General features: G+C 36.5%; 1 protein-coding gene across 3 annotated transcripts in view; it reads left to right on the forward strand.

The window, feature by feature from the left end:
• BMP5 (bone morphogenetic protein 5) overlaps positions 1-10542 on the forward strand; it is a 55510-nt gene extending 44968 nt beyond the window's left edge. For all 3 annotated transcript variants that reach the window (XM_082756840.1, XM_082756841.1, XM_082756842.1), the window contains 3 exons: positions 2545-2621; positions 4500-4610; positions 8353-10542. In XM_082756840.1, coding sequence (XP_082612966.1) covers positions 2545-2621; positions 4500-4610; positions 8353-8502 — 338 coding nt within the window. In that variant the 3' untranslated portion in view covers positions 8503-10542. The remainder of the gene's footprint in view (positions 1-2544; positions 2622-4499; positions 4611-8352) is intronic.
• Positions 10543-14271: the final 3729 nt, after the last annotated feature.

Consider the following 14271-nt stretch of genomic DNA (forward strand, 5'->3'; position numbering starts at 1 on the left):
AAAAGAAAAGAAAAGAAAAGAAAAAGATATTCAAATAGCATGTTACCAATAAAAGGAAAATTTGGATGGGTATTTTTAATGATATCTCATTGAGTCCATTCTGGATCTGATTTGGTCCAACATTTTATTGGTAATTTGAATGATGGATGACTCTCCCCAGGTCTGGTGTCCTCTGTGAACTTGCTGAGAGTACACTCTGTCCCATTGTCCAGGTTGCTAACAAAGACATTAAACAGTACTGGCACTGGTACTGGTCCTTGAGGGACATCCGTAGCAGCCAGCTGCCAGCTGGACTTCGTACCACTGATCACAACCCTCTGAGCCCAGCAGTCCAGCCAAGTTTCCACTCGTTATATTCTTTACCCATTCAAACCATATCTGATCGATTTGGCTATAAGAATACTATGGGAGACCATATCAAAAACCTTCCAAAAAGCAATGTGAACACCCAGTTCTGACCAGCCCACAAAGTTAGCCAACTCATCACAGAAAACCGTCAGGTTGTTTAGGCACAGTTTGGCCTTCGTAAATCCAAGCTGACTGTTCCCAAACACCTTCTTGTTCTTCATATGCCTTGATGTGACTTCCAGGAGGGTTTGATACACAGCCTTCCCAGAAACTGAGGTTAGGCTGATTGCCCTTCTTGAAGATGGGTGTGACATTTCCCATTTCTGAATCATGAGAAATATTCTCCAGTCACTACTCCAGAACACTCAAAATGTCAGATAGTGACTCTGCAATGGTGCTGGTGATTTATATAAATACAAAACAATCCTAAAATGACTAGGCAGCATTACATCACAAAGGGAATCTGAAGTTGATCATTCAGCAGTGTGATTTTGCTTTAAAATTCCCATTCTGTGGTCTACAGCTGGAAAATCATCCAGAAGTCATAGGAAATAATTGTTTTACTTTACATCACACTGTATTCAGTTTTGGCTATCACATCTTCAGAAAGTCACAGAGAAAGTGAGAAGAACTCAGAGAAGCAATGGTACAGTTGACAAGAAGCCATTGGTAAATTCACAGAAAAGATCATTTAGGACAGTTATTTGGAAGAGTTTTCTACAAAGATAGAGAAGCACTGCAACAGGTTATCTCAAATGCTATATATTTCACTGCCTTGGAAGTTTTGGACTATACATTAGGCAAACAATTGTCAGCAATATTCTATATATACAATTCCATGTTACAGCAGAAAGATGAACTAAATCATCACTGAGACTTTTCGCAGCCTACAAATTCTATGATTTCACTGTACTTAATTGTGAGCTTTAATTAATGAGAATATTAATATTTCTAAACATATATGCAAGCTTTTAATTCAATCAAGCTGTAAGAAGCCTTGCAAGATCAAAGTACAAATTCTAGAAGAACCTTCTACTCTCTTCTACAGTTTCTATGGCAAGTCATGAAGTTCAGTCAACAGAAAGCTCTTCCATGTTATAACAGGGTGCAATGAAAATTGTGTGGTGTTTTTCTTTTTCATTTTAAATGAAAAAGAACACTCTTTCAATTTTCCTGGAACTTTTAAACAGAGACCACCCCATTTCAGCTTCATTTTTTTTTTAGTGTTAAGAAACTTTATTTTAAAAAAATCTGTTCCTGAAAATGAAGATTTTGTTTGTTTTTCATTTATTTTATTTTATTTATTTATTTATTTATTTATTTTCTGTCAGAATAGTTATTTTGGTCAAAAAAAACCACATTTAAGCATTCTCTAAACAGAACCCTGCTCCATCACATGCGTCACTGATTGCATCACTCAAATAGCTCTCTAAACCAATTCTGGGCTGCTAATGGGGTGAAGGCATGTCTACACCTCCTTCTTTTCCTGTTCCTCAGGGGCAGTGGGGAACAAATACTACATTTTCTCAAGGCTTAAGATTGTTCTGGAGAAGCACATATGGAAGGTTCTGCATGTCCTTTGATCCTGACATATTTCTGACACTACAGAAACATTCAAACCTTGAAAGAGCAGCTGCTATTCTACTTGTGTGTATTAATAGATTTAAAACTAACGATCATTGACTGGTAAATGTTTCCAGAAAATATGATTTAAAAATGAGTGCAAAACATGCTAATAATAGAATTTTGGAAGTTTTGTTGTTTCAGGACAATTTTTGTCTTTGTTAATTTATCTTTTGAACTGGGCTACTTTCTTTACCTGATGATTAAACTTGTGCCAACAAGCAGGAGACTTCAGTTTACCTTAGGCTGTCAGTGTCCTCCTTTAATTACCTATGTGAATATTATAGGATTTGTTACATAGCTAGAGAGCAAACAGATCGTGTGAACCTGTTTTCCCTAATGCTGAGTGTGTCATTTCTTCTGTGTACAACAATTGCATCAGGCTGATACTGGTGATTCTGAATTTCCTAGTTTATACTGACAATATTACCAACTCTAGGAGGATAAATGACAGTATGCTTGTACCTTTTTACAATTTGGTCAGGAGCTAAATCTTGTCAGTTCTAGCAATGTATTTTGTTTTTTGTTTTTCTTTTTTTTTTTAAGTTATTAATTTTTATTCTCTTCCTATAGATTATAACACAAGTGAGCAAAAGCAAGCATGTAAGAAACATGAACTTTATGTGAGTTTCCGAGACTTGGGATGGCAGGTATGGTTATAAATTCTGTTTCCTATTAGCACTAAATGGCACAATCTATTTTACTGTCTCCCAGTATTTACAGTCTGTTTTTCTCATGGTAATTGGTATTTCACTGATGAGAGACAAATTCTTTAAATGCATTCTGCAATACAACCCTATCACTATCTCTTTACTTTTTTTTGGCTGCTATTCTCTCAAACATTTTGCAGATGACTGACTTTACGATCTGGATTTATTCACTAAAAGATAAATCTGGAGCATTACTCAAGATCTGAGTAGATCTGCAGTAGATAAAACCAAAATTCCCACAGCAAGCAAAGAAACTTCTGAAATTTGCACCCAAATTCTCCTTTCTCTAGTGTAAAACTCAGAGAGATTTCACTTCTTTGGGGTTCATAGGCAAGGAGAGCTTGGATCACTGCTCAATGGCCCCTACACTGATGCTAAATTGATGTAATTCCTGGGACAAACTCTCCCTGTTGTATAGTAACAAGAAAAAGAAGGTGCTTGTAGTAAAATGTCACAAAGACAGAGATAGGGCATGATGAGGAAAAGAAAACAGAGATCAGTCTAGTTTTTTGTTTGTTTGTTTTCTTTAAGATAATAAGCAGTCTATAAAGAGAGAACAAGAAGGGCACCAGAAGCCTATAACCTAGAAATGTTGCATATGCTGCTAAGAAATCAGAGGTATCTGCTTTCACATTTCTCTGAATTATTTCAAAAGGCATCTCCATGAGCAAAACAGACTATATAGTCTTGAGAAGAAAAAGTGTGCTTTTTAATTAAAGCTCATCCTTAAGACATCTAGCTCAGATTCTCATATGTTCTCAAGGCCCTGTCTGAATTTTGTTGTATGAGTATTCTCACAGCAGCCTGAAGAAGTAGGCAGATAGTCTTTTCCCAGGTTTGCAGAGTATAAGTACCCTGTCCATGGTGACAGAGCAGGTTTGTCATATTGACTTGGGCTCAGGCTACTGAACAAGTGAGCCATTGTCCCTCTATTTTTGTCAGGTATCACAAGTTCTTTCATTTTTGAAATGTGAAATTCTGATATGCACCCCAATGCACAAGGCTCTTAAATCTGTCAGTCAAGAAAGAAAATCTTTTTTTTTTTTTTTTTTTTTTTTTTTTTTTTTTTTCTTCCACAAAAAGCACTTGAAAAATTCAGAGTTTCTGTTGGAGAGCCAAAATTACGCTGTATAATAGTTGATCTGTGAGATTCAGGGTGGAATCTCAAGGTAGAAAAAGAAAAAAAAAACCATGAAATAGGTACTTACTTCTCTCCCTTTTTCCCACAGCAACTCCATTATCTTTGCCTAACAAAAGAATTCAGCAAATTAAACTTATAGATTTCATTAACATTTTAAAATATTTTCCCTCATGTTATCTTTTCCCTATGCTGTTTGTGTTGCTAGACATTCTCAAAATACATGATTCAGTGCCATTCAACTGGGTAATCTGTAGTAACCATTAGTCTCATGAAATTATACTATTAATGGTATTGAATATGATGAAGAAAGAGGATAAATTTTAATTAATTTTGTTACACAAAAAAGCATCCAAGATTTTCACTCTAGGAGGAAAATTATTTTAACAAACATGTTTGGGCCTTTAATTCCTGTTACAGCCTCACTAGTTGGTATTCAGCACAGATTTCTGTTTAATCTAATTGTCATTGGAGTTTCGCAGGAACAAAGCAAATGCTTTTCTTTTTTTCTTTTCTTTTTTTCTTTTTTCCTTTTTGGCAAAAAAATATTTTAACATGCCACATTCTGAAGTTCATTTTGTCCTTGGACAGGTCTTAGTTAGCTTGATATAGTTTTATATTTTCTGAGTGAGGAAAAAACAACAAAAAAAAAGGAGTGGGTTTATTTGTTCTTGTTTTAGGACTGGATTATTGCACCAGAGGGCTATGCTGCATTTTACTGCGATGGAGAGTGTTCCTTTCCCCTCAATGCCCACATGAACGCAACAAACCACGCCATCGTTCAGACACTGGTATGCCTCTGCCTATGTTATACTTGTCTATTTTGCACTCATGTCTTGGGACAGGGCTTGTCTCTTCCTCTGCTTACTACTATTGAACCTTGATTATTTCTATAAATAATTACCCACTTCAAAAACATGATTTGATGATTACAGTGGAGAGCAGATGAACTGTCCAGAATGGTCTGTGCGATAGGTTTCCATTGCATTTCAAAAGCAATAATACATCAAAAGACCATGTCTTATTATTGGAGAATTGTGTAGACAGGAACCAAATGGGGCCCCTGCTCCCCCTGAGTTTTTTGTAGGTTATTGAAGCTCCATGTTAACATCTACATAATATACCTTCCAGAATTGTTGACATTTGGCCACTCTGTGGACCTCTATTGTCAACTGTTGGCAGAGAGCTTTAAAATGTAATTTAATGTGATTCTTTGCAAACAGATGCATTTGCATGTAGGAAATTGTCTTCAGTTATGCCTGGCTGACAAATACAACTTATTTATAAGTGTGTTTGGATTTGTTGCTCTGCCTGGTACATGTAAAAGATTTGCAGCCAGCCTTTTGCCTCTGCCAGTTAGTCCTGTGCACCAGCCAGAGCAGCCAAAAGGATGATCTTAGTTGGAGCAGCTGGCCATTCCTCTTCCAGCCCAGAAGTGCTCAGCTATGTTTTCGAAAACACAGCACCTCCAGAAATCAAGACCTTTAGAATGCAATGCTATGGGTCTGATGTCTGGTTATGATTTTTCACTTGTGCCAGCTGAAGAACAGTCTCTGAACATCATTGCTATTAGCAGACTGATTATGCAACAGAGAAATTAGATACACAAGAAAGCAGTGGGGGGATGAAATCAGGAAAGAAGATTTCCATCATTAATGAGTTTCTGGAAACATCAAGGCACTTGACTGCAAATAGAGAAACACAGGTTTAAGCTTCACTCTGATTTAAAGTGATGATAGAAAAGTGTCTTGACCACCTGACTATCCTGGTGAGTCTGTGTTGCTTGTTGGTGATCTTTGATTTTGAAAAACAAACAAACAACAACAACAAAAAAAAACACTTGCTTTTCAAAAGCCTTTTCCTCTTCAGAAAAGTGTGCAGCTTTACCCTGCTGAACAAAACGAAAAGTCAAGAAAACAAAACAAAACCCCCAAGCAAAGAAAGTTTGGTTTTCCCTGCTTGTTTCTGACAGTATTTTTTTTTTTCTTGTGAATGTTGCTATCTTAAGTGAAATGGACATTCTTAGAAACTCAGCATGTGCTGAGACCTTTTCCTTTCCATTCAACATCTCATTTATGCATCTTCTACAAGTCCAACCACCAGTGTGACATTATTCCTTTATCCCAGAACTAAAGTCAGCAAGATTCACAAAAAGAAGGGAAAAAGTCAGAGTCTGGAAATATACAGAAGAATCGTGGTAAGAGTTTCAGGTGAAGTGGAACATCAAATGCTATTTGGCAAGGAATATAGTAATGTGCCTAGGAGATGATGAAGAACAGAATACATGCAGTCCCAAACTGCAAAGAAATAGGTCAGCAAAGCAGAAGTTTAGTGTTATGTAAACATTTCCCAGAAAATTTGCCAATATCAGTGCAATCCCCAGGTTAGAGTTCCCTTCTATAATTATGGGCTTTTAAATAAGAAGTGGACCAGTGCTATTTTCTCTTGTATGTCTAATCTTTCCAAAAATGCTTAATTTACTATGGTTAAGAAATTTGTGTAGATCCTCCACTTTTTATTTATTTATTTTATTTTATTTTATTTTATTTTATTTTATTTTATTTTATTTTATTTTATTTTATTTTATTTTATTTTATTTTATTTTTAAATTGGATACTTAGATTTTCCCTCCTTTTTATGGCCTTTTTGGAATTGTGTGTCTCCCACTGCATGTACTGTATATGCATTCAGTTGTGCAGCCAAAAAATCATGAGGCTAATTAAATTTTAACTGCACATAAATTAGATGAGATAACAGTAGTTGTATGCTTTCTGGTTTAAATTATGCACAATTCAGATTTACACAAGGTGTGCACATGGGGATGGCTTGGGAAACAATTATTCATACACCCCACCCTAATCCAAATGTAATCATCTCCCAGCCATACTGATTACACCATTCTAAAAAAGCCCACTCTTTGGTTTGGGGAGTGATTGTTCCTTGGTACCCCTCCAAACATTACTGACTCATTTTTATTTTCTTTTCTTTTGTAACAAGCATAGGAGAAATGCTGGGCCAGTACCTCTCTCTCTTCTTTTTCTGAGGCTGAGCTAAGGCAGACAGAAGACGCAGATGCATATGAATACAAGATAGACTGCACTTAATAAATTACATTAGCTTTCTTCTCCTCCCATCAGCCACTGAAAAGGTGCTGGCATAGAACCGACCTCATGGTCACTCAAGTCAGAGGGTCAGCAGGTAGACCCACTGATTTCTAGGCTTTTGGAATTACTGCCTTAATAACGATGCTCACTCTTTAAAAGGCTGTGAGCATCACTGTCGTGAAGGGCTAGCAGGGCCAAGGGGCTCCTTCCTGGGGTAGCAGGGGCTGGCAGAACCAGCACTGATGGTGGGGCAAACATCTGCTTAGACAAGGCACAATCATTCTTTTCTCCAGCGCTTTGCTATTCATTTGTTAAACTGTTTTTAAATGTGTGTCTAAACCCTTTCTAAATTGCTACTTCAGGATTTATTATTGCTCATTTCAAAAGACCTTCTCATGGTAACAGTTATGTAAAAATCTTTTCCTGATAGACTGTTCTCTGTTGTCTGGCAGAGTCTCTGGGCTTATATCACTGCAAGACAGATGGCTCTAACAGATTTACAAAGATTTAACATACAAATGAAACCTATTACTGCTGAAGACTTCATCCATGCCTTAATAATCTCTTACCCTCTCTATTACAACTCCCTCTTTTCTGGCCTCCCCAGTTTCCAAGTCTTCAGCATGTGTAGAATATTACATCCAACCTTCTTTCAAGTACAAAGAACTTGTATTTCCCCCATTTTCAGATATTTCCACTAGATCTTGTTCATTCTGGGATGCTGTTCAAAACTGTTTTCCTTCTCTTTAACCTTTCATTGATATATTTCAGCCTAGTGTACAGAAAGCCTTCTCTGTCTCCGTCCTTTCCCCATACCTTCTATCCAGCTGGCACACACATTATGAATTGATTTTGACTTCAGTGGAAGTAGAATTGGATCCACAAATACCTAGATAAAACCTTAAAATACACTCATGCTGTCTGAAAACCTACATCTTACTTTTTCGTAGACTGAAAACAGTGTTTCAGTATGAGTCTTTGCCTGCATAGCCTTTGCTGCCTGTAACAAACTTTCCTCCATGCTGAGACTCTGAGAGAAAGCATTTTAGCATATGCTGGAGTCTCAGCGAGACCAAGGACATGAGCATGTGCTTCATGTTAAGCATCATCCTCAGCAGAGATGGCACTAACATATGTGTTTTCCTGAACTACAGCCTAGCTTCAACTCTTTTCTAAATTTCATCTGAAAACCAACTTTGTGTCTTGGCCGCTCCTCCTCATTTATCTCTCCATCTGCTATTATTGTATAACTCTGTCTGCATGATTGAAATCAGAGCAACATTCTGGAGGTAAGCTGTGCTTTAAAGTTGCTAAGTGAGGAAAATCTGCAACCACAGAACTCTCTGAATTGCAAAGACATATCTTGCACTGACGTTGTCCTTGTACCTCTCCGTTTGATATATGAGCTATTTATTTATCTGTCTTTCAGGTTCATTTGATGTTCCCTGATCATGTACCAAAGCCATGCTGTGCACCAACAAAACTGAATGCAATCTCCGTGCTCTACTTTGATGACAGTTCCAATGTTATTTTAAAAAAATACAGAAATATGGTAGTGCGTTCATGTGGCTGCCACTAGGAGGAAAAAAATAATAATCTAAAGCAGAGGGGTTTATTCAGTATTGTAATAAAGTCAAGATATGAGCCTTGCTGATGAAAAGGCAGTCCTAAATTTATTCAATTTCATGTCATCTCTCATTTAAATGTACAATATAATGTATATAGTAGCTTTTATTTATTTAAAAGTATATAGTTTCTTTTGTATGAGCAAAATTTCAAAACCATTTATATTATGGGTCACCTTACTATGCAGTAGAACTTCAAAAACTAATTTTTTCAATTGAACATACTGGAACATATTTCATTCCATTTCAATACTTTAAAGCAAAACCTTTGTATTAATTTTTTTTAAGTTAGAAACTCCAGAACTTCTGTAACTGCTTCATATTGTTAAAGGAACTAAAATACATTTGGTCATATTGTGCCAATGAAAACTGTGGAGGGGTATTTATTTAGAAAAAGGCACAGAAAAAAAAAATAAACAAAACTGCTTGGCTAAATGTATTTTTTCTTTTAGAAGTTCTGCTCCATTAGAAAAAGTGAAATGTTGAACAGTGTTTAAGTAAATAAATAGTAGATAGAAAATAGAAGTGAAGAGATTGCACATAATTGTTGTAACTATTTTCTTTAACAAGATGAGTGTGTTACTTCTTGGCTTGTGGGTCACAGGGCTTGCAAAAAGCCCAAAGCTTCAGGAATTCTGTGGAGACAGACTCTATCATCTCTCTCTGACTTTCCAAGTTAACACTAAAAATTGAACTACAACATTCTTACCTCAAATCACATCAGTCTATTACCTATCACATCACACTACCATGGCAAATATTCTTATAATAACACAAGGTCAAATCAAACAAAAACCACACAAGCGCTACCATTACAAAGACAAGATACTATATACTTGACCCTGATGGTGATTGTTCACAAGGAAAGATGAAAAACACCTTTCATAAGGAGCTGCTGGGTAATTTGCAGCCTACTTTTGGTCCCATCTTTCTTTCTAACAGGTTTGGTTTCAATAATAACATGCAAGATGGGGTATCTTTCCTTTTAACATCAGTTATTACAACTTTGAAAATTCTTAAATCCATACAAATAATTTTTAACCTCCCTAAATTTTCAGCCTCAAATAAAATCCTGGGGTTATAAATTGAACAATTTATTACAGATCATCATTCCCACCACTACCACCCATATGCTTATTTTGAATTTACCACATTAAAAATATTTGGACATCCCTTTGTTTTTGCGTTATCAAAATGGGAAAATAGTAACTCTGTTTTCTCTTTATTAAATGGCTAAGTATAATATGCTTTTATCATGAATTGCCTTGATTAAAAATACTTCATTTAAACAGTTCTCAGAGAGTTGTTAAAAAATGAATAGGACATTTCAGTTTCTCTTTAGACAATCTATTCATGTAAACTCTGACTTCAGTGGTTATTTAAGACATATTTCAGAAAACTCAGATTATGACACTGATAAAATCAGTGTGTGTGTGACTGTGTATGCATGCAAATGTGCAACTGCCTTTTTTTGCAGAAACTGATTTATCTTGCTATTGGAATATTACATACATCTTTTTATGCATACAATCATTTTTCTAAAAAATTAACAGTTCTAATTTCAGTCTTGGGAGTTATTTCCCCTTGATACAACAGTTCCATTTTACACTTCAATTTCTATTTTATGCTTACTTTACCTACATATCTATGTTTAGTTGCAGTTCATGCACAAGGGTTTATGTCAAAATACTATGTCCCCAGTTGAATTACCATTTTGGAACAGCTAAATAAAACAATTTAAATTCCTCAGTTATCTTCAAAAAAATGTAATTGTTTCTGTATAAAGTGGGTAGGTGGATATGCTTTTTAGAACTTGATTTATTCTAAATAGAATTTGATGGAAACTAAGTCTGGGGTACATTAAGTAATATATTTTTAAATAATGGTGTACCATTTTGAGAATAAGAAACTGAAGATTATTGTTATATTATTCTTTAAAATATGCTGTTGGAATATATTTCTATATTTTGAGACATAATAAACCTCTAACACTATCTTGTTCTACTGTGATTTTGCTTCTGACACATGACAAAATTACACCAGCTTCATCTAGTCTCTTATAAAAAAAAGGAAAACAAGCCAGCAGTGTGTACAGGTGGCCAAGAAGGCCAGCAGCATCCTGGCTCATATAAGAAAGAGTGTGGCCAGCAGGATTAGGGAAGTGATCGTCCCCCTGTACTCAGCTCTCATGAGGCTGCACCTCGAGTACCGTGTTCAGTTTTGGGCCCCTCACTACAAGAAGGACATCGAAGTACTGGAGTCCAATGAAGCTGGTGAATGGTCTAGAGAACAAGACTTATGAGGAGTGGCTGCAGGAACTCAGGTTGTTAAGCTTGGAGAAAAGGAGGCTCAGTGGAGGCTTTATCACTCTTTACATCTACCTCAAAAGAGGTTGTAGTGGGGTGGGAGTTGGTCTCCCAAGGAACAAGGAAATGGACAAGAGGAAATGGCCTCAAGTTGCATCAGGGGAGGTTTATGTTGGATGTTAGGAAAAAATTATTCACTGAAAGGGTTGTGAAGCATTGGAACAGTCTGCCTAGGGAAGTGGTTGAGTCACCATCCCTGGAGGTATTTAAAAAATGTGTAGATGTGGTACTTAGGGACATGGTTTAGTGGTAGACTTGGCAGTCCGTGGTTAATGGTTGGACTTGATGATCTTTGAGGTCTTTTCCAACCGAAATGATTCTATGACTCTGAAAATTATTGTTTCGTTATGAGTCAGAGCTTCTAAATCTTCAATTTACTCATAATGTTAACATTATTACTATACATTCTTGGCCAAAATCATGTTTGCAGTATGCTACCAGTGACCATTTCTATGGCTTAGAAGTATTCACCCTGTGGTAGTCAGCACTGAAACGTGCTGACTAATTCCAGCAAGAATTATTTAATCTTCCTTTAAAAGCACATAGTCCTGTGATTGTGATGTTGATGAAGTCCTGTGAGTGCAATGATGGCAAGGTGAGCTCTGACTGACTGAAGTGTAGAGCATTTGCAAATTCTCTGATGTGCTATGCTGTGGACCCACATTAATAGGCTTTCTCTAGTTTGGAACTTGATGGGCATCTCTCCTTTTTCTGGAAGTCCATTTCCACAAAGTATTTATAGGGTCAAATTTTCCTGATGTTGGCCAAAAGGTTTAAATCTTAAATCATTAATTAGGAAACAGGTGGGAGAGGTTTACTGATAGTCAATAACATGCTTCTTTCAGTTTGCATTAGCCCCCCTTTTTTTTTAGCCAAAAAATAAATTCATATAAATCTGGCTGGTAGCTGACAACATAGCAGTGCATCCAATCACTATGAAACAACTAGAGGTTTCTCAGACAAACGTTGGCATGGATGTCTTCAAGCAAAAAGGATGATCATTCGTTGTTCTTGTTGAAAGTTTATCCTGACTAACATGTCCTTTCCAACCCTGTGACTCTTCCTTCTGCAGTGGCCTGTTTAGGTTTTTAGATACATTTGCATTTGTGTTGAGTGACTGGGTAGTTAATATAAAAAGAGCCTTTTGAGAATTTCAGCTATCTTCAGGACTAAGAAACCAGTCCTTCATAGCTGCACAGGACTGTGCAGCTGTTTATTTTGCATGTTGGAACCTGCAGGACTGTAAAACAGTAGTTAGCATTTATATTATGATAGGAGCCAAATGTTAGACAATTCAGGACCTCATTGTATTAAATGCTGCATACCTGAGTGCTGTTTGTTACATCTATACTGTAGACACTGGAACTGAGGCTTTCATTAGGGACAACATAGAGGAATTACACTTTTGGGTTACAATTCACAAATTTCTGAGCAAAGACTACAAACTGAGTTTACAACAGTGGCTGCACTATAGACCTTTTCTGAGCAACTGCAGGAAATGGCAACCCATGACACTTTTCAAATATCATTATATTGTTTTAAAATTCCTATTTTTTATCATGCTGGAAAGTCAGACACTACCATTTTGGAATCAAATTTTTCTCATCCATTTTACCTGGAAAATGTTGTCTCAATTGCTGACTGCATATTTTTTCTGTTCCATTTTCTTTTTTTTTCTTTTTTTTTTTTTTTTTTTTTTTTACTGCCTTGTCTTCTGAAACAACTGCATGGAAAATTGTCTTTGACTCAAAGATGACTCTTAAGGTAGTTTTAAAAAGCTATTAGGCCTGTACTCATAAGATTCTGAATTGTTTCAGGAATAAGCAGAGGATTCTAATAACCAAGACTTAAATTATGTTCTTTGCAATCTCTACCAACTTTTCTACTTGCACATTCGGCTGTGCATTGGGAGAATCTGACATGTGGTGCTTGAATGACGAGCAAGCCACATGTGAATTATACAGCATTATCTTTTACTATCTCATCTGCAGTCAGAAAACTTGCAAACTGTGATTTACAATGTGTTACTGGATACTTACTCACATGGCTTGAGCAAGAGCTTGATTAAAAACAAAAGAAAACTAAACTAAAAATCCAACAAAAACCAGCAAGAGGAGGTTTTCTTGCCATCTTAATTCAAATAAATCATCACCAAACGTGGTACATGAAGGATCAGGAATCTCATGTGAATTAAATGGGCCTTTTGCATTCTGTTTTCCATATTTACAACACATGACACAGCCATTTCTCCTGACTGCTACATTTCCAGCTGAATGCTTTGTGTTCTGTTCCTCCATGTTTTTGCTGCCAGATGGGCACCATCAATTATTATTATTAATAGGAATGAAGATACTTTCATTTCTTTATCAGATGTTAATGCTTTATAAAAGAAGTATGTGTTATTATTATTGCCACCTTACAGGTACAGAAAGGTGGAGACATTTTCCTAAGATAAGAACAGGGGAGAAGCAGTATAGGGGAGATGAGATTTACAGCATCCCATGCTCTAACACTTATCCCACACTGTTTGTTGGAGTGACAGATACACTTCAGAGTCACAGTACACTGCAGCTCATATCTTTCACTGATCATTGGCAATCTTAGGGCTTTACCTGGACCTATAATTGCATTTACCAAGTACTTTTCCAGTTTCATAGTTTCATAATTATTTATTTATTTATTTTTGGTGAAAATCCAGGCAGTGACTGGTAAAATCTGAGCATGTGCAGGGTGCAGACTCTACCTTCCTGTGTGTGGGTGGTTATATTTTGAAACTATTTCTATGGAATTAACCAAGATCTCTTTGAATCAGATCTTGGAGCACCTTTTCAACAAAGTTGTAAACCTGCACCAGTAGAGTTGAAGCCAGTGATGCCTCCCTCCCTCTCTTTTCCTCCTTACACACTTCTTCTGCTCAGTGAGATGTTCATCAATGAGTTAAGACTATGTTAAAACCGCTGTAGCAGAGGATCTCAGGGCAGATGTTGGCTGGAAAGCAACATTTTTTTCCAGGGAACAGTTCTATGAGAGAGTGGAATTGAAGCAGAAATGTGGGAACTCTGTCTAACTTGTTCTGGTCTCTTCTGTGTCTCCAACTGACTTGTGAATAGAAACATTTGTAAAAATGAGAAAGGTCTTCAACTAAGCTGTAAGGAGAAAACTTGGAGAGGGCTTTTTCTCTGCCCCCGAGAAGTTCTTCCACAAAGGAGAAATCTAAACTCAAGCCAACTGCTCAGAGACCAAAAGCTGGACAAGACAAGGTGGAGAAACATGGCACATGTAAACTCCCTAAATTGATCTAATTGAAAAACAATGCTTTTCATGTCTGATTATTTTCTTGGTTGCTGAGCTGTCTTG

This window comes from Aythya marila (genome assembly GCF_965140915.1).
Source record: "Aythya marila genome assembly, chromosome: 3".
Lineage (NCBI taxonomy): Eukaryota > Metazoa > Chordata > Aves > Anseriformes > Anatidae > Aythya > Aythya marila.